At 42.2% G+C, this 21,509-nt stretch overlaps 1 protein-coding gene across 4 annotated transcripts in view; it reads left to right on the plus strand.

Annotated features, from left to right (window-relative positions):
• The first annotated feature begins 11,985 nt into the window (after positions 1-11,985).
• Positions 11,986-21,509, plus strand: part of kcnc3a (potassium voltage-gated channel, Shaw-related subfamily, member 3a) — a 75,754-nt gene continuing 66,230 nt past the window's right edge. For all 4 annotated transcript variants that reach the window (XM_079565447.1, XM_079565445.1, XM_079565446.1 and 1 more), the window contains exon 1: positions 11,986-12,666. In XM_079565447.1, coding sequence (XP_079421573.1) covers positions 12,124-12,666 — 543 coding nt within the window. In that variant the 5' untranslated portion in view covers positions 11,986-12,123. The remainder of the gene's footprint in view (positions 12,667-21,509) is intronic.

The following is a 21,509-nucleotide window of genomic DNA, read 5'->3' on the forward strand; positions in this document are numbered from 1 at the left end:
CCCCCTCATACCACCCTCATACCTCCCTCATACCTCCCTCATACCCCCCTCATACCTCCCTCATACCCCACTCATACCCCCCTCATACCACCCTCATACCCCACTCATACCCCCCTCATGGAGTCGGTTTCTGACCGTTTGAGGACCAACATGCACATTTGTGGCCCTCTGGAGGTCATATAGGGCTCGGGCAGTGCTTCTCCTGTTTCTCCGTGCACAAATGAGCAGATAGCGGTCCTGCTGCTGGGTTGTTGACCTCGGTCACCCCCCCAGGTCTCCTGGTGTACTGGCCTGTCTCCTGGTATCTCCTCCATGCTCTGGACACTGCGCTGGGAGACACAGCAAACCTTCTTGCCACAGCACGAATGGACGTGCCATTTTGGATGAGCATCACTCCCTGAGCAGCTTCTGTGGGTTGTAGATGCTCCTCATGATGCCTCTAGTGGTGAGAACACTGGACAAATGCAAAAGTGTTCCAAAAATACGGTACAAAGGATGAAGACGGGGAAATGGTCTGTGGTCACCACCTGCAAAACCATTCCTCTTTTGGAGTGATCTTGCTAATTGCCTCTCATTTCCACCTGTTTCTGTTTAATTTCCACAACACCAAGTGAAACTGATTCACAATAAGCGTGGCTTCCTAACTGGACAGTCTGATATCCCAGAAATCTGACTGACTTGGAGTTACATTGAGTTTTTTGAGTGTGCCCTAAGTTTTTGTGAGCAGTGTGTATATATATGTATATATATATATATATATATATATATATATATATATATATATATATATATATATATATATATATATATAATATGGCTTTAGCAGAGCATTTGAGACTTGGTTTCAAAATTGTCATCAGTCATCACATTTTATGAATATTTGTTTCCATTTAGGCACTTTTGAATTACGGTCATAGTATAGATAGTGACGGGGGAGTGAGATGGAGCTGTGAGAAGATAAGCTGAAGGCCTGAAGGCCCAGTGTTAGTGAGTGCTTTATTGCGTCCAGGTGTTGGGTTAGTCCTGAGCCGCTGTGGGTCGTCCTGAGAGCTGCCTTCAGTCTCCTCTGAAACGGTGAAGCGCCTCCTGGGTTTGTCCCTGTTTCAGAGCGTGGTGTCCTGCACTGGTCAGCTCCACCTCCTTCCTCGTCTCCAGGCGCAGCTCCCTCCGCCCCACAACAGCCTTTCACCATCTTCTGGGAAGAATGTAGCAGACAAATATAGTCCGTCTTATGTGTGGCTTACGTCCTCATTTGTCCCTTTTTTGTTTCCTGTACCTGTGCTGCAGCTGGGGGGCACTTGAAGAAGACGTTTGAAGGTCTTAATTTTTTTTAGTCCTTCATGGCTAGTATGGGCTCACTGCAGAAAATCCACTGAGCCTCACAAAAACACAGCAAAGACACACAAGCATCCAGTAAAACAACGTGGAACACAGAAACGGCAAATGCAGAAAAAGGCAAAAATGCTGCTGTGCCAAGAGAGAGGGAGGTTGCTGCTTGTTTACGCATCACCATGACAAAAGAGAAGAGGACAGTGCTGGTTTATAAAGACATATTTTGCCCAAAGCGACTTATTGTTCTCTACAAAGGACATATCATAAACAATAGATTAAGAAATGGATTAAACATCAAAATCTTAATTGTAAAATGTTATATTATAACCCTTTTACTCAAATTAAGGGCAAAGAAATGGAAATCCATAAACTTTTTTGTCAAGGAGGCTTTGGATTCTATGGTGGGAAGGAGCAGACTTTTACAGAGTGACCATTAGAAAAAAATGTTGCAACATTTACAATGAATATTTCAATCTTGAAACTGAAATGATTAAAAAGTCAATGCATAAAATGACTTTTAAGACCAAATGAAGCTCCAGGCAAAAGGCTGCGTTTTATTGCAATGTTTGCCTTTTTGTTTGCTTGCTCTTCCTCACAACAAAGCTGCCCCTTTGTCTTTGACATGGGGATTCCAGCTCTTTCTGTTACACAGGTAAAATTTCAGAAAACTGTAGCTGAGATTTAGATTCATGACTTGGTGAATGGACGTATTACTCCCTGCTCCGGCATGGTCCGTACGGTGCATCCTTGAGCTGAGCTATGAAGTGGACACAGGCTTCAGAAGCCAAAACTTGTGCGAGGACTGCTGACCATCTGATTTGTTGCTTTGGGCTAATACTCACGGTGTATTGCTACGACGTGTGTGTGATCGTAATTGTAATTTCAGCTAACATTAAAACTAAATAAAAAGGGGGCTGGTATTGTCAAATGATTGTCGTTGATTTGTGATCAATTCTGTTGTTGAGGCTCAGGAATATTCACATGTGACTATTTTGCTCTCTGAGGCACGGACACATTCAAACAAGGCTCTCATCGTTCACTCAAACGGCTCTTTGTACAACACTGACTTTTCCAGGATTAAGCCCGCACGAAACCATGTCTGTTCTGCTACAAAACCCCGGAGAGCCTCCAGAACAAGCCCGCAGACCGCAGTTTGAGAATCACTGAGCTAAAGCGGGAAGGCAGTGAAGAAACCAGGAACTGCACCTGTTTGCCAGAGAGAGGGGGGTAGGGAGAACAGGGAGAAGAGTGAACACAGAAAGGGAAGAGGGAGGAGAGAAGGAAATACAGATAGAATAAAAGGATGAGGGAAAGGAAGGGAGAACGAGGGCAGGGAACGGATAGAGGGAGAGAGAGAGAAAGAAAGGAAAGAAGAATCCAGTGCAGCGAAGGGGGGATGCCGGGTGCAGAACGGTGGAGTAGGAAGAGGAGGAGGGAGGTGGGACTAATGATGTGAGCTTTGCTGCAGTCTCTTCACCATGTTTTTGTGGAGCTCAGCACATCCTTCGTCCGACCCCCCCCCCCACCTCACCCCCTCCACTGCACCTCCCTCCGGCCCATGGCCCCTCCCTTTACTCACTCGCCCCATACCTCTCCCCTCTCTCTCTCCTCTCCAGGACTCTCCACTGAATGAAAGGGGAGTGCGTTAGCAGATGGACCCAGCAGTGGAAGGCTCTTCTGCAGTCTGTTTCTGTGTGAGGGGATGGGGAAAGGGGGGCGGGGGGGGGGGGGGGGGCTTACAAAGGGGGGTGGGGTGGAGGCACGGACAGAATGGAGATAGCCACTTCAGCACTAAATAGGCAAAAATAGTGTGCTCACAGCAGGGTGAGTGTTCTGTTTTCTTCATCTAAGAGCATGTAGGAACCAATAATGCAGAAATGACCAGTGACATGTTAGCAGCCAGTAATGTGAAAACCAACAACATAATAACAGGCAACAACATAATAACAGGCAATAACATAATAACAGGCAAAAACATAATAACAGGCAAAAACATAATAACAGGCAAAAACATAATAACAGGCAAAAACAAACATAATAACAGGCAATAACATAATAACAGGCAAAAACATAATAACAGGCAAAAACATAATAACAGGCAAAAACATAATAACAGGCAATAACATAATAACAGGCAATAACATAATAACAGGCAATAACATAATAACAGGCAACAACATAATAACAGGCAATAACATAATAACAGGCAATAACATAATAACAGGCAATAACATAATAACAGGCAAAAACATAACAGGCAAAAACATAATAACAGGCAACAACATAATAACAGGCAATAACATAATAACAGGCAATAACATAATAACAGGCAATAACATAATAACAGGCAACAACATAATAACAGGCAAAAACATAATAACAGGCAATAACATAATAACAGGCAATAACATAATAACAGGCAAAAACATAACAGGCAAAAACATAATAACAGGCAACAACATAATAACAGGCAATAACATAATAACAGGCAATAACATAATAACAGGCAATAACATAAAAACAGGCAAAAACATAATAACAGGCAATAACATAATAACAGGCAATAACATAATAACAGGCAAAAACATAACAGGCAAAAACATAATAACAGGCAACAACATAATAACAGGCAATAACATAATAACAGGCAATAACATAATAACAGGCAATAACATAATAACAGGCAACAACATAATAACAGGCAATAACATAATAACAGGCAATAACATAATAACAGGCAACAACATAATAACAGGCAAAAACATAATAACAGGCAATAACATAATAACAGGCAATAACATAATAACAGGCAAAAACATAATAACAGGCAATAACATAATAATAGGCAATAACATAATAACAGGCAATAACATAATAACAGGCAAAAACATAACAGGCAAAAACATAATAACAGGCAACAACATAATAACAGGCAATAACATAACAGGCAATAACATAATAACAGGCAACAACATAATAACAGGCAATAACATAACAGGCAATAACATAATAACAGGCAACAACATAATAACAGGCAATAACATAATAACAGGCAATAACATAATAACAGGTCAATAACATAATAACAGGCAAAAACATAATAACAGGCAACAACATAATAACAGGCAATAACATAATAACAGGCAATAACATAATAACAGGCAACAACATAATAACAGGCAACAACATAATAACAGGCAATAACATAATAACAGGTCAATAACATAATAACAGGCAAAAAAATAATAACAGGTCAATAACATAATAACAGGTCAATAACATAATAACAGGTCAATAACATAACAACAGGTCAATAACATAACAACAGGTCAATAACATAATAACAGGTCAATAACATAATAACAGGTCAATAACATAATAACAGGCAATAACATAATAACAGGTCAATAACATAATAACAGGCAAAAACATAATAACAGGTCAATAACATAATCACAGGCAACAACATAATAACAGGCAATAACATAATAACAGGCAACAACATAATAACAGGCAACAACATAATAACAGGCAATAACATAATAACAGGCAATAACATAATAACAGGCAACAACATAATAACAGGCAACAACATAATAACAGGCAATAACATAATAACAGGTCAATAACATAATAACAGGCAAAAACATAACAACAGGTCAATAACATAACAACAGGTCAATAACATAATAACAGGTCAATAACATAACAACAGGTCAATAACATAATAACAGGTCAATAACATAACAACAGGTCAATAACATAACAACAGGTCAATAAAATAATAACAGGTCAATAACATAATAACAGGTCAATAACATAACAACAGGTCAATAGCATAATAACAGGTCAATAACATAATAACAGGTCAATAACATAACAACAGGTCAATAACATAATAACAGGTCAATAACATAATAACAGGTCAATAACATAATAACAGGTCAATAACATAACAACAGGTCAATAGCATAATAACAGGTCAATAACATAATAACAGGTCAATAACATAACAACAGGTCAATAACATAATAACAGGTCAATAACATAATAACAGGTCAATAAAATAATAACAGGTCAATAACATAATAACAGGTCAATAACATAATAACAGGTCAATAACATAATAACAGGTCAATAACATAATAACAGGCAATAACATAATAACAGGTCAATAACATAACAACAGGTCAATAACATAATAACAGGTCAATAACATAACAACAGGTCAATAACATAATAACAGGTCAATAACATAATAACAGGTCAATAACATAATAACAGGTCAATAGCATAATAACAGGTCAATAACATAACAACAGGTCAATAACATAACAACAGGTCAATAACATAATAACAGGTCAATAACATAATAACAGGTCAATAACATAATAACAGGTCAATAGCATAATAACAGGTCAATAACATAACAACAGGTCAATAACATAATAACAGGTCAATAACATAACAACAGGTCAATAACATAATAACAGGTCAATAACATAATAACAGGTCAATAACATAATAACAGGTCAATAGCATAATAACAGGTCAATAACATAACAACAGGTCAATAGCATAATAACAGGTCAATAACATAACAACAGGTCAATAACATAACAACAGGTCAATAACATAATAACAGGTCAATAACATAATAACAGGTCAATAACATAATAACAGGTCAATAACATAGCAACAGGTCAATAACATAACAACAGGTCAATAACATAATAACAGGTCAATAACATAATAACAGGTCAATAACATAATAACAGGTCAATAACATAATAACAGGTCAATAACATAATAACAGGTCAATAACATAATAACAGGTCAATAACATAACAACAGGTCAATAACATAATAACAAGTCAATAACATAATAACAGGTCAATAACATAATAACAGGTCAATAAAATAATAACAGGTCAATAACATAACAACAGGTCAATAACATAATAACAAGTCAATAACATAATAACAGGTCAATAACATAATAACAGGTCAATAAAATAATAACAGGTCAATAACATAACAACAGGTCAATAGCATAATAACAGGTCAATAACATAATAACAGGTCAATAACATAATAACAGGTCAATAACATAATAACAGGTCAATAACATAATAACAGGTCAATAGCATAATAACAGGTCAATAACATAACAGGTCAATAACATAACAGGTCAATAACATAATAACAGGTCAATAACATAACAGGTCAATAACATAACAACAGGTCAATAACATAATAACAGGTCAATAGCATAATTACTGGCTAATAGCATAATAACAGCCAATAATGTATTAATGTTCTATAACAGGTCAATAACATAATTACACTGCAATAATGTCAATGTCAATGTCAGCTTTATTTGTATAGCACATTTACAACAACACTGGCCAATAACACAATAACGGCCAATGGCACAATAACAGCTAATAACGCATTAAATTATGTTGACCAATAACATAAAAACAGGCCAATAACGTAATAATGGCCACTAATGTAATAGCTGAACAATAACAGGAATGAGAAATGAGCCTGAGTGGGACTCCAGCTCTGGCCCACACAGTTTGACTCCGAGCACAGGGAAACTCCCGAGACAGAACTGCTCTACACTAACACTCCCGCGAGGAGCCCTGACCAGGCAGCACTTCAGTCTGACTGCACACACGTGGGTCTGAAGAACAATCTAATCTCTATGTTCTTTACAAACTTGTACAAAAGTAAATGTGGCGCAAGAAGAGAGAAAAGTCATTAACAGGCTGACGGTGGTGTTTATCTGCACTACAACAGCCTAAAGGCTACACTTGACCTTAGTTAATGTAGACTATTAATACTTGGTTCTGCCTCAAAACACTCAGTAAGTAAATGCTTTATATGTCATGTTACAATTGTACGTTGAAATTGCGCTCAAGTGTGAGTAATAATCACACTTGTATTGCACTTTACAAGCTTGTATTACCAAGTTTCTCAAAGCGCCCCACTGTCGTCATTATTCATTCACGCCATACTCGATGGTGGTAAGATACTGCTGTAGCCACAGCTACCTTGGGGTAGACTGACGAAACCAAGGCAACCAGTCTGTGCCATCGGCCCCTCCGAGCACCTCCAACCACTCACTCACACATTACATTCACCCCAGGCTTCCTGGTGTTCCCAAACGGTCTCCCATCCAAGTACCAGCCAGGCCCTTTCCAGGAACTGATGGGCTCGGGCATAGCAAAGGCGGTATGGTACAGGTTAGTCCTGACCGCGCCGCCATTGTGGGCCGAACTGATGACCAGCATGTTTTTTGGAGGACTGGGAAACCGGGGGGACCCGGAGGAAACCTAACTGGCTGCCTTCAGTGCTCCTCTAAAATATTGCCTCCTCGGTTTGTCCCTGTTTCAGAGCGTGGTGTCCTGTAGTGGTCACTGTATATAGCCTATTGGACTTCATTGTCTCATGAATTTTCTTGGCTGGTCTTGTTGGTCGATGGAATTTATAATTACGAGTCATTTGCATTTCAAAGTAATGCAAATGACCTCAACTGTCCCTCCACCAGAGTACCAGGCCATAAACATAATCCACAACCAAAGGAGCCGTGAAAGTGGGCCGAAACACCTAACTCTGCACACCTTTATACCCCAAAAAAACTCAAGAGGGATCACAAGGGAGTGGGGAAATGACAAGACCTCCTGTTTTACAACAAAAATGTAAAACTAAAGAATTCAACGCGGTATTAAAGGAACAGGCCACCATTTTTACATACTGAGATATGTTCTTACCTTAGCTTTGACGAGTTTCAGTCACGTAAACACAGCGCAGACGGCGTTAGCATTTAGCCTCTCCCTCTCTCCTCTATAGCTCCAAAACAGGTCAAGATAGAAGCTACCAAGCTCTTCCACGTTTTCCCTATTTAAAAATGGTTACGTGAAGTGTTCCACTACAAAGTATAATTACACAAAATTAAACACTGTGGATTTTCTAAGCGGATAAAAGGGGGGACTATATTGTAAGGCGTAATAATACCAGGAGTAGTTCGAAATCTGCGCAGCTAAATGCTAACGCCGTCTGCGCTGTGTTTACGTGACTGAAGGCACGGGTGAAGATCAGACAGGTCCTAAAGAACTCGTCAAAGCTCAGGTAAGAACATATCTCAGTATGTAAAAACGGTGGCTTGTTCCATACGAATAATTATTTTAAGAAATTACACTTTTAACATTACCTTGATACATTGTACCTAATTTGTACAATCTAATCTGCTTTCTAACGATCTGTAATCACTTGTACCTATGTAGTACATACATAATGGTAGTTTGGTTGTACATAATACACATAAATCCCTTACAGTCAGGGCATTATGCAGGGGTGCCCATCCAGCCTACTGGTGGACTGTGGGCTGATCCCAAGTCGACCACGAGGGGTGCAGGAAACTGACAGGATTTTGTGACGTTGCAATCGCAACTACTAACACAAAATCAAGGAAACTTAGTGAATTCAGACTCCCAGCCCCTGCCCCCCAGCGCCTCCTACTGAGCCCCGGGTCTGACTTCTACTGACGTGGGAGCTGCAGTCCCTGTCCCTCGGCCGCCTGTCCGAGTCTGCTACTGGACCTTGTCAGGCTTTTATCTCACAGGTAAACTGCATGTGCATTTGGATCGCTTCCTTTCTCTTGTGCTGTGCTGTGCGTTCCTGAGGTGCTTGTGAGGAGCTTTCTTTTCCCTGCATGCTTTTAGGAGAGTTACGTTGCTGAACTGGGAGCCAAAGCTCATTTCACAAAGTGAAAAAAAAAACGCGTCATCTCTTCCACAGAGCAGCACGGTCTGGGCGGGGTTTTGTTAGGCTTGTGTGGACAGGTGCCTGTCTGCCCCGCCCACATTTCACAGCCGAGCGCAGGACAGAAGATACGCACAGCTCGGATTCACAGATGATACTTACTACTACTACAACTTCAAAACAACTCCTCCTCCTGCTTCTTTTCATATTCACCAAATGCTCTAGTGCTTTAAAGTGAAAAGAAAAGTGTGAATAGAATGTATCCGGTTTATTTTTCATATTAAGGACGGCCAGGGCTCTTGCCCGTCATGCTGATTGATAGGTGCATATTTGTGCTAGAGCAAACTCTGCAAACTGGCAACTGTGAGAGGAGTTTGTCTGTGTTTGAGAGAGGAAAGGTTTGTGATGTGATGTCTAGTGGTTGTGTGACAATAAGAAAACTTGTTGTAAGGTGAGTAACTGCGGGCTGGAAACGATGAGTGCAGGTTTGAACTGATAGAGTAGATCTTGGGTCAAAAAAGGTTGGGCAGCCCTGGTCTTATGTCTTCTATACCTCCAAACTATAATACATATTATTCCATTGTGTGTCTAACCCATAGGTAGACGTTGTTACAAATTGTTTCAGAGCACATTACATTGTACTAAATGTGTCAGTAGCAATGTACTGAGGGTAGAGCAGACGGTTAGGTTTCAGAGATGGGTGAGCTTAAGGTTTGGAAATGGGTTAAGATCGATATAAATACTTTATTAATCCCAGAGGAAATTGTGTGGCAGTCTGTTGCTCACATTCACACAAGTTAAAGCAAAATCAAGGAGTTAAACACACATATTATAAAAGCAGCAATAAACAGCGTATCAAAGTGCAGAGAGTTAAAGCAACACTAAGTAACTTGTTTACCTTAATAAATCCTTTCCGTAGTCCCAGTGGGGGGACAAGTGTTTATGGGATGATTGGAGGGTCTTTCATCTCCCCCTGGTGTCTCTGGCCAGAAAACCATGTTTGCAACTTGACTGCCCCCGGACCGGAGTCACCAATACACACTAATGGAATCACAAAGAAAAAGCTAACATGCTAATGGGCAAAGCTACAGCTAACTTAAACAGTATTTACAGCCAAGTTTCAGTGAAAAAATATTTCCATTGTGTAATTGGATGAACAATATCCCTCTCTCTCTTTGCCTTCTGTCAGCGTAGTATTTACTCTCACGGACAATTAACAAGTAAAAAAATTACAACTTGCTACGACACCTGCAGTTGCGCTTATGGCCTCTAGGGGGCAAGAGTTACTTAGACTGCTTTAAAGGGACTAAACAGAGTTTAAAAATGTTAAAATGAAGTATGTTCCTCCCCTACATGGTCCAGTAGTGTCTTAATGTGTCGAATGAGCTCAGACCTGTTCACCACAACTGCCTCTAAAATCCTGCACTGTCTCAAACAGGTGTTAATTCAGGTCTGAAGTGCCGTCATGCACGAGCTTAATGTAGAAGCTGCAGTTACACGTATGACCTGAGGTGGCAGTAGTGAGTATAAAATGGCAAACTTGCATCTAGGCTCTTTAAGGCATAAAATGTCTTGTTTTTATTTCAAAACAAAATGACAGAACACTTGCAATATGTTTTTTCCTCCAGTTTATGTCAGAAATCTACGGCAGAAGTTTAAAATTGACATCACTCTATTATTCCCCCAATTCATCAGCAGTGTCTCGCTTTAAAAATGCAGGAAATCACCCAATGCAGTAAATGATGGGCTTAACAAACGCTAATGATTAGATTAACCCTAGAAAACTATCACTCAAATTCATAACACCATCACTAACCATCACTAACGCCAGGGGAGAGAGAGAGAGAGAGAGAGGAACTAAATACGTCATATTTTGAATGGGCTGACTAAAATATCTATGTGTTACTGTGAAACCAGAGACACTGAACTCTGCGACTGGAGCAACGCTGTAGTTGAAGCAAAATAAATGTGTCAGTCCTGAATGTCAACCTTGAAAGGGGCGAGATTGCCTGGTCTTATACACTAACCCTCCCCTACCTTCTATCACTATTGCAAACATGTGCCTGTAGGAGAAAGTGTGTTTTGGATTCAAACACCCAGACCATCAAAGATGTCCAAGACAAAGCTGAAGCTGAGGCCCAGGACACTCAGATAAACACAGCATCGTGAACATCACAGACATGGATTCGCTCTGGTGAAAAACACCCGGCAATAGTGTTCTAGGGTTGATGTGATCATAAAAGCAAAGAGCACATTTTCCTCCAACATTTAAACTCTGTGTGACAACCAACCCCAGCCAACCATCTGACAAAGAGTTCGATCTAACTCTCACACGTTTTTGCCAAATATAAGATTTTCCAGATTCAAAAACATCCGACTGGCCAAACCCACAAAAAATTGAAATCTTTATTTAGAGTGAGTGATAACATTTTACAGCAGGAGAATTGGGATGTTGAACTTGATGTCCAGTGACCCCTGGTGTGGCTATGAAGGAGCAATGTGACAACCAACCCCTCACTTCAGTTTACACATTTCTGTTTCCGTTAGCCTAATACTGCAGTGCTCGTTGCACATTTGATATGAATTTAGCTTGAACACAATGGAATGTTCTGCTGTGTGAGATGAATGCTGCAGTTTAGCTTTTCGTTTCACTTCATTGTGTGCACTTCTCATCTGGTCATTTGTCTCTCCAAATACAACTTGCAAGTGACTTTTTTGCTGTTATTGCAGTGATGAAATAAATGAAGTCCTCCCTCTCCTCTGTCCTTGCCCTTCTCTCTCCGAGCCTCTGCTCTCTCTCTCTCTCTCTCTCTCTCTCTCTCTCTCTCTCTCCCTCTCTCTCTCTCTCTCTCTCTCTCTCTCCTCCATCTCCCCTCTGTCAGGACGGTGCGCCGCAGAGCCCGTTTGCTGCAGAGTCAGACCGAGGCAGAGAGAGAGGAGGGGGTGCATGGCGCGCAAAGAAGCCGCAGCAGCAGCACCAGGACCCGGGCGCTGAGTCCAGGAGCATGCCCCAGCGCAGCCATGACCTGCTCCGCGTCAGATAGCGAGAAGATCGTCATCAACTGCGGCGGCGTGCGGCACGAGACCTACCGGAGCACCCTGAAGACGCTGCCGGGCACGCGCCTGTCCTGGCTGACCGAGCCCGACGCCTTCAGCAACTTCGACTACGACCCCAAGACCGACGAGTTCTTCTTCGACCGCCACCCCGCCACCTTCGCCTTCATCCTCAACTACTACCGCACCGGGAAGCTGCACTGCCCCAACGACGTGTGCGGCCCGCTGTTCGAGGATGAGCTCGCCTTCTGGGGCATCGACGAGACGGACGTGGAGGCATGCTGCTGGATGAACTACCGGCAGCATCGCGACGCGGAGGAGGCGCTGGACAGCTTCGAGACGCCCGAGCCGGACGAGCCCGAGAACGACCCGGCGCTGACGGGCGGCGCGGACGGGGACCTGAAGCGGCTGTGCGTGCAGGATGACCGGCGCAGACCCACGTGGTGGGAGGTGTGGCAGCCGCGCATGTGGGCGCTCTTTGAGGACCCCTACTCGTCCAAGTACGCCCGGGTGAGTGCGCCCTGGAGCGGGCACTGCGGCACTGCTGCTCTGACCCCCTCCTCTCTGTGCCCGCTCTGTCCAAGGTGTCTCCGCGTGAGAGGGACGCCTCTGTGTCCTCTGTGCGCACCTGTCCCCCTCAGACCTCTGTCCCATGAGCCTACTCAGAGCCCCTGTCAGTGTTGGTCAGACCTGCTAAATCCAGATGAATTATTCATGTTCAGTAGTGCAGCTCTGGTTTGGTTCTGAACAGGCTGCTTCTGCTCTCAGTACATTCCATCACCAAATATGAGTATTTTGGAGACAAACAGTGAATGGACTGCTTTGTATGTGACTCCCTTTGTAGAGAAAACGCTCTGATATTGTCAGTCTGTAATAAAGCTAAAAGGAAGGTATTTGGGGAATAGAATTAGACAATAATCTTCCCACTTGTCCTGGTGTCGCCGGCGGTCGCCCCTGAGTGCGTCCACCGCGTCTGTCCCGTCTCTCCGCACTCCGCAGGACACTGCAGCTCACTTTTTGCTTTTACAGCAGAAAGCGCAGCAGCCTGTGTCGCAGCGTGACGGCCGAGCTCTGCCACTGCGTTTCCGCGGCTGCGCTCCAATCAAGTCACTGTCCCCTTTTTACTGTAAACACTCAGACACTGCAGGGACAGGACGCTGCTGTCCCTCCGCTGGTGGTCCCCTCTCCTCTCGGGGTGACTGAGCTGGGTGCTGCAGGGTGCTGGTGCGGCGGGTCATCAGTGAGAGCAGGCTGTTCTTAATGATCTCACCAACACTTGGCTTTTCAGGGCTCTCGCTCACTGCCTTTGTCTCTATTCCTTTCTCCTCTTCCCTCTCTCTTTTCTCTTTTTGCTCTTCTTGTCACCCCCCCTTCCCTTTTCTCTCTCTCTCTTCTCTCTCTCTCTTCTGTCTCCCTCTTCGCCTGCTTTCAACTCTCTTCTCTTGTCTCTCTCCCCTTCTCCTCTCTCTCTCTTCTCCCGTGTCACGTTTTTTCTCTCCCTCCTCTCTTTCTCTTCTCTGCCTCTCTCTTTCCATATATTCCTTCCCCTTTCTCTCCCTCTCTCTCTCTACCCCTCTCTCTTCTCGTCTCCCTCCCCTCTCACTATGTCTCTCTCTCTCCACCTCCCCCTGTCTTGCCCATTCCTCAACCCCTCACTATTTTCCCCTCTCTCTCTCTCTCTCTCTCTCTTTCTCTCTCTCTCTCTCTCTCTCTCTCTCTCTTCCCCTCCTCTCCCTTTCTCCTTTGGTTCTCTCTCTCTCTCTCTGCCCTATCTGCCATGTGGGTCATTTAAGGTAAAACATTTGGAGAAAGTTTGGGCACATTTGGTGCAAAGTGTAGATGGAGGAGCATCAGAAACAAATGGATTCAAAGAGAAAATGAAAGCAGAACGTCTGCGCAGATTTGGACGTCCTGACGTGTATCATGTACTACATTGAACCAGGAACTGGCCTGGACGTTTTGAAAGGTCCATGATAATATACGTAGGAAACACTTTTAGCTTTTGTTTGTCCTGTTTTATCAGGCGTCATTGCCCCTGCTGCCTAACGGGGGCGCTCCAGGCAAATGAGGAATCCTTACCAACACATTTTCCCTCCAAAAGTTTCCAAAAGGTGTTTATAGCCACAATTAGGAATGTCACAATTCTACATTTTTGAGTCACAATTATTGTGTGGACAAATATTCAGATTTTACGATTATTCACGATTATCCTTTACAATGTTCACGAAAAAGAAACAAGACCTATATTTTTTATATTTACTCAAAGGTGCACTATGTCATTTTTTATGTGAAAAAAAACAACTTGATTTCTGACCTTTTGGTGACTCAGTGGGGTTATGGTTATGCTTTCCCTCACAGTGGCCTGTGACAGTTGAACCTGGAGCGTCATAGAGGTCACTGTGGGGGAAAGCAAAGGTCCCGCTGCACTCACAACGCCACTGAGTCATTAAAAGGTCAAACACACATATTGAGATTTTTTACCTATAAAGTTGCATAGTGCACCTTTAAGGGCTTATTGAACATTCAGTCCATTCCACTCTCGTTTGTACCATGACATAACAATCACTGGCAAGGTTATGCAGTTGTGCAAAAACAGGGCGGCCCAGGTTGGATCACTGGCGTAGGTTTCCTCCAGGTTTCCCATACCACTAAAAACATGTACAATAGGCCACAATGAATGTAGTTGGTGGTGGTGGGGCAGGTGTGGCTAAAATAGCAGCTTACCACTACAGAGTATGGGGTGAATAAGTAATGACCAAAGTGTGGCGCTTTGAGAAACTTGGTAACACAGGCTTGTAAAGTGCAATACAAGTGATATTATTAATAATGGATAAGATTTGTTCTCTGCTTGGATGATTATTTTGGGAGTTTCTTTAGTCTTCACTGAAGAGTGCGCACAGTTTGAGATAAATACTGTTCAGCTCATGAGATGATTTACCCAGAGAATACCGTGCACCTTAAAGGGACTATACAGAGATTAAACATGTTCAAATGAAGTGTTTTCCTCCCCTACATGTTCAAGCAATGTAGAATGAGCTCAGACCTGTTCACCACAACTGCCTCTAAAATCCTGCACTGTCACTCAAAAATGTTCTTTCAGTTTGAGTTTTCATATAAAAACAGGGCATTTTATGTGTACAGATTACGTCTTAGATAACACCAAAATAATAAGCCGAGTTTAAATTAATAACTTTATTTTGCAACATATCAGTTACAAACATTTGCTCAGGGGGATTTGAAATCTTTTTTATCTGGTTGTCATTTGGGTCGGCCCAGGGTCAATTTGAAAAGCAAATTGAAAAAGTTCAAATCTCCCGCAGACGTTTGCAGTTGGTGTGTTTCGAACGTTGTGACTGAGGCCGAGAACTTCTCGATACCTGGCAAGTGTGTTTTTTGAACAGAGTCGGAGGAATGTGGCAAACTTTTTATGATGATTTCAAGACAAAATCCAAAGATGTCCATTTTTTTGCTCATTTTGGCTTTTTGTGTTTGCTTTGACTTTTAAAGCAGGGCTGGTGCCGCTAAATGACACCAGAAGTCCTGGCTCCCGCAAATGCACACTGTGGTTGTGTCCTTGGGCAAGACACTTCACCCTACTTGCCCCCAGTGTCTGCGTACATTGGTGAATGGGTGACTGGTTCCTCACTGTAAAGCACTTTGGGTCTGATGAAGGTAGAAAAGTGCTTTGTAATTTACCATTCACACATCTGCATGTCAGGCGAGTGCACCTCAGTAGACTCAGGTGGAGGAATTTCTGAGGATGGGGGGGGGGGGGGGCTTTGAGATATGGGTGGGGTGTAGCGGAATGGGGGCGTGGTTTCTGCAAAGGGGGCGTGGTTTGTGGTGCAGGCCCCAGATACAGTGTGAGGGAGCGGGGGGCTGACGCAGAGGTGACTTTGAGAGTGTTGCAGTGGGGCAGTTTCTGTGCCAGCCCACAGGCTCAGGTTCGGGTCGGGGTGGAGGAGGGAGGTGGAGGGGTGTGGGGGGGGGGGTTGGAGCTGGTACAGTAGAGTGAGCCCTAGAGCCTTTGACTTGCAAGTGCAATGTCTTGATGAGTGATGGTCAGATCCAGTTCTTTCACAGGACGTGATTCGGAAGCAACAAAACCTGACACTCATTTGTATTAATTTATTTACATATAAATGTAGATGGGCACTATGGCTGTCACCCACGCTTATTCATTCACAAATATTAACATGTTTTATTTGGTATCCACGAAAGGCGACCGAGATGACGCTGGTGTGGTTTCTTGAATGTCAGGAGAATTCTTGACTCTTTTATTTATTTCTGAAGTTTATTCCCTAAACTAATTATTGTCACTGTGATGGTTCATTCCATTGCTTTGGAATAGAATCCGCTTTTTTAAAAATATGTCTAATATGAAATGAAATTTTAAAAAAACGTTGATTTCTCACATAAATGTGAAGAAAATTTGATGAATTTAATTTATCATTTTCATATTAAATATTACTTACAAAGATTTGCTCAGAGGAAGTTCGGATCTTTGGAAATGTGCCTTGTTTTTTCGGGTTCATAGATCAATCAAACAGGCAGGAATTAGCTATTCAAACTCTGACTTTGATATATTTATAATTACTGGACTGCAAACTCTGGCGTCTGCGTTTGGAGAAAATGGCCGTCGAAGTTCCCTTGAGAGAAAGTTGAACCAGTGCAATAATGACACACCTATGGCGAACACGAGGACCTTTATTTGTAAAATGGCCCTGGCTCCTGGTGAACACAGTGCAGACACAGGGACTGGTGGAGGTGAGAGGCTGGTGTGAGCCCGCGGCTGTTGATGCTCCGCGCCGCTGTACATTAGGCGCCCGCTCAGCCGACTCTAATCCCAACACGGCATTTACATACTGCACACAGGCTGTTTACTGCGGGAACATATGCCCCGCTCCGTCTGAGGACGCCCGCGTTTGTTTGTTCCTTTCAACAGAATAACAGTGAGATGTTTGTTGATATCACACAACTTTAAAGCCAGACTTTTACACTGCAACATTGAAACATCTGGACTTCAGTCACTCTGTCAGACTCCTCATTTTCTAGTTCTGTAGTTTGTACAATATTCTAAAGCATTTATATACATCTAACTTCTGCATGACTAATTGAAATCTGAACCCCCAGAAAAATAAGATACTTTAAGGTCATTTTTGGACTATTGAGTGCATCTGAATATAAGCTGCTCCAACTGAATTTATCAAGAAAATAACAATTGTATCAGTCACTGGAAATACTGGACTTTTCTCTTTGTGCGTCGTCAAATCTTTCCAGAGAACGGCCGACAGGTACATTTACATTTTTAAAAGTGTGTTCAGAACTTCAGAATTCCTCAATTTGATGATATTATTCTTTAAACCCGTGTGTGTTCACTGGTTTGCCACCTGTCCTGAGTTATTGTGCAGGCGAGTGAGGTGCCGCGTGAGCTCTCCATCGTCTCCACAACTTTAGGTTTGGATCTGGAGCTGTTACTGCATCTTTCTCATGGCAGAGTTCTTTCATCAGCAATAGTCATAGAGAACCATAAAACTGATTAAATCAGCCTCATCGTAGTCTCATTCTGCAGCGGACTGTGGAGCTGTCCGTGGTGCTGAAACACGGCTCTGTGGAGTCAAAACAACTTAAAGTGATATGCTGTAAGATTGCAGAATAAGGAGAGACAGTAAAACAATCCAGTCCCCTCCCCCTCACTCCTGATTGGACGTGATGTGCCACAAAATTTGATTTTGTACAGATTGTTTCACTAATAGCTAGAGATGCACAATTATTATTGCTCGATAATAGACTTATTAACGCCATCACCGATAATCCCATCATAAGCGGAGTGCCCATTACACCTGTGCATGCGTGGGTCACAGGTTCCTAAATTTCGGCCCAAACAACCCACTGAAATGTGTGTGTGAGTTCAGGGAGCGTGAACACTGAAGTATACTGAGCCATAACAGTGAATGTAATGCTTAGCAGAGCAGGGGTCCTCAAACTATGGCCCGCGAGATCATTTCACCGGCCCCACTTGTACAGCACAAATCCCTGTGTATGTATAATAAATGTAAGTCTCTAGCCCATTCCAGCCACTAGGGGGCAACTTAAATAAATGAAAAAGAGTCCCACACGTGTCCAGCAGAGGGCACTGACACAAGAGATCAGGATATAAACAACACATTATAGCCACGTGGTAAATGAAGCTTAACCACAGAGTGTGGAGGGAATGAATAATGACGACACTTTGAGAAACTTGTGAACAGGCTTGTAAAGTGCAATACAAGTATAACAGTTATTACTTTGGTCACATTACGCAATCATGTTCCTGTGGTTTTTCAAATTAAAACAAAGTGTGAAGACTTGATTACTATTTTTGCAAACCACTACAGCCAAACAAACATGTGCCTGAATCAAGTGCTGATCTTGTGGATATAGTACTGGGGGCGAGTCATCTCTACATTCAGGCCTGCTGCATTTTGGTCTGGGTCATACAATTCTATGTTATAGCCAACCCGGCCCGGCCTGGCCCCCCATCACAGTCAGGAACAATAATGTGGCCCCCAAACGTTTGAGGACCCCTGATTTAAAGGGACTATACAGAGTTTAAAAATGTAAAAATGAAGTATTTTCCTCCTACATGTTCCTCCATGTCCTGATGTGTCGAATGAGCCCAGACCTGTTCACCTGCTGTTACTTTGGGTCTGAAGAGCCGTCATGCACGAGCTTCATATAAAAGGTGCAGTTACACGTATGACCTGAGGTGGCAGTAGTGAGTATAAAATGGCTAACTTGCATCTAGCCCCTGTAAAGAATAAATGATAAGATAAATAAAGATTAAATGAATTTAGAAGGCAAATCTATGTGTGCAGATGGATCTAGTCTGGCCACAATTTATAATGATTTTGTTTCCCGTCCACCTCCTTATTGACAAAAAGGGTTATACTTGATGTTATCTTTATGTCTCGTCCCTGTTTAAATATTGTACAATAATGGCGATGTAAGGCCATGTCAGACTCCAGACGTTATCGTAGCCACTGTTATATCTATGCGTCCGAAACAAGGACTGGTCGTCACTTTTGACAGCATCTCCCCCACACCCAGGGGCCCATCTCCAGATGCCGACACAGGCTATGATCTGAATCACCTGGCTGGAGGATTAACCTATTGTACATGTTTTTTGTGGTAGGGGAAAGAGGGGGTAAATTGAATGAATCTGGTCGTGGTTTTGTCCATTTTAAGGTTTCTAAACGACATTGCTCCGTCCCCGTGTTCCCCTCTTCCCCCGCAGCGTCTCCTCTTCATCATTTGTCCTCACCTCCAGCTCCTGACCTCGGATCACCTCCTCCTGCCTCGCTCCGCTGGCCACTGTAATCCATCCTCCATATCTGCTTTGTCACCGACACCATCCGGGTTTCCGTTACGTATCGGGTGTTTGAAGGACGTCGTGGAGCTCATTCTGTCTATCTATACTTTGAGCGAAACATTCATAAAACATTGGCAAAGCTTTTCAAAATGATTTGTTACTTGCTCGCGATGTCTTCCCGGATGTAAATATATTCATGGCCTGAGCAATGAAGCGCTCTCCTTCACTCACCACTCCATGACTTTAACAAAGGCTCAAGAACCAGTGAGATTAACTTTACTGAGATGCAACGATCCTGCTTTTCTGATACCGATACTGGAGGTTTGAGTATCTGCTGATCTGACAGTCCAATATGAACCGATACCAAGAGACTTTCTTAAAAGTGTCTTTCCCTCAGTGAAAAAGTCAACGGTCCTCTTGTCTACATTGTCAGATCACGTAAGACGAGGGGTGGGACTTTAAGGCGTTCATTTCGATTCATTAATTACAAAGATTTTAACGCATACATTTTTATTTTCCCCGATTTCCCTCCGAGCCGGAACCCCCGAGCTGTAAACGAATGGAAAACATTGCACGAGGAATAGATCACTGGACTTTTCAACCAATTATCCAGCAGGGTTTAAGTTACATAAACTCACATGAAGTGATCATTATAACTTGCACATTAATAACATTAGTTCAGGTAATCTTCAACAGCAAACACTCCAGCACTGGAGCATTTTATTTAATTAGGTCCAATCCTGAATTCTGATGTAACATTCTGTTTCGGCCACAGCATTTTGCACGCCGATCAAAAATACCTTTGGTCCAAATCTAACTCAGCGACTGAATTCTGTAACACATGAGTATCAGTTTAGTATCGAGTATTTACTGCCTTTTTTTCCAGTATCAGCTCCGATATTCGACACCAGTATCAGATCAGTGTAACCCTGACGACAAGATGACGACAAACCCGAACGATGTTTATGACCCATGTTAGGAAGAACAGCGTTTATAAAGAACAGGGTTTATAAAGAACAGAGTTTATAAAGAACAGCGTTTATAAAGAACAGCGTTTATAAAGAACAGAGTTTATAAAGAACAGCGTTTATAAAGAACAGAGTTTATAAAGAACAGGGTTTATAAAGAACAGGGTTTATAAAGAACAGAGTTTATAAAGAACAGGGTTTATAAAGAACAGCGTTTATAAAGAACAGTGTTTATAAAGAACAGAGTTTATAAAGAACAGCGTTTATAAAGAACAGGGTTTATAAAGAACAGAGTTTATAAAGAACAGCGTTTATAAAGAACAGAGTTTATAAAGAACAGCGTTTATAAAGAACAGCGTTTATAAAGAACAGAGTTTATAAAGAACAGGGTTTATAAAGAACAGCGTTTATAAAGAACAGGGTTTATAAAGAACAGGGTTTATAAAGAACAGAGTTTATAAAGAACAGGGTTTATAAAGAACAGAGTTTATAAAGAACAGCGTTTATAAAGAACAGAGTTTATAAAGAACAGCGTTTATAAAGAACAGCGTTTATAAAGAACAGAGTTTATAAAGAACAGGGTTTATAAAGAACAGAGTTTATAAAGAACAGAGTTTATAAAGAACAGCGTTTATAAAGAACAGAGTTTATAAAGAACAGGGTTTATAAAGAACAGCGTTTATAAAGAACAGTGTTTATAAAGAACAGAGTTTATAAAGAACAGGGTTTATAAAAACTCCGTGAGAGGAAACAGGCTCCCTCAGATCCAGCTCTCTGTTTTTCCAAGGAGCGGAGCAAGAGTGATGCTGATTGGCTGACAAAGTGATTGACAGCACAAGGGACCAATCAGAGGAGGTGCTTTGCAGATGAAAAGTCGGCCCAACCTGTTCATTGCGTTAAGTGAAGTACGGGAGCTGCTGTGTTTGTGGACTTTGTAGAAGTCCACTTTATTTACTCTGCACTTCATCTAATTCATTGTAGTTTCCACACGGCGACAGGCGCTCACACTGGTCTGAATCTGCTCTGATCAGTTT

The sequence above is a fragment of the Gobius niger genome (assembly GCF_951799975.1).
Source record: "Gobius niger genome assembly, chromosome: 10".
NCBI classification, from domain to species: domain Eukaryota; kingdom Metazoa; phylum Chordata; class Actinopteri; order Gobiiformes; family Gobiidae; genus Gobius; species Gobius niger.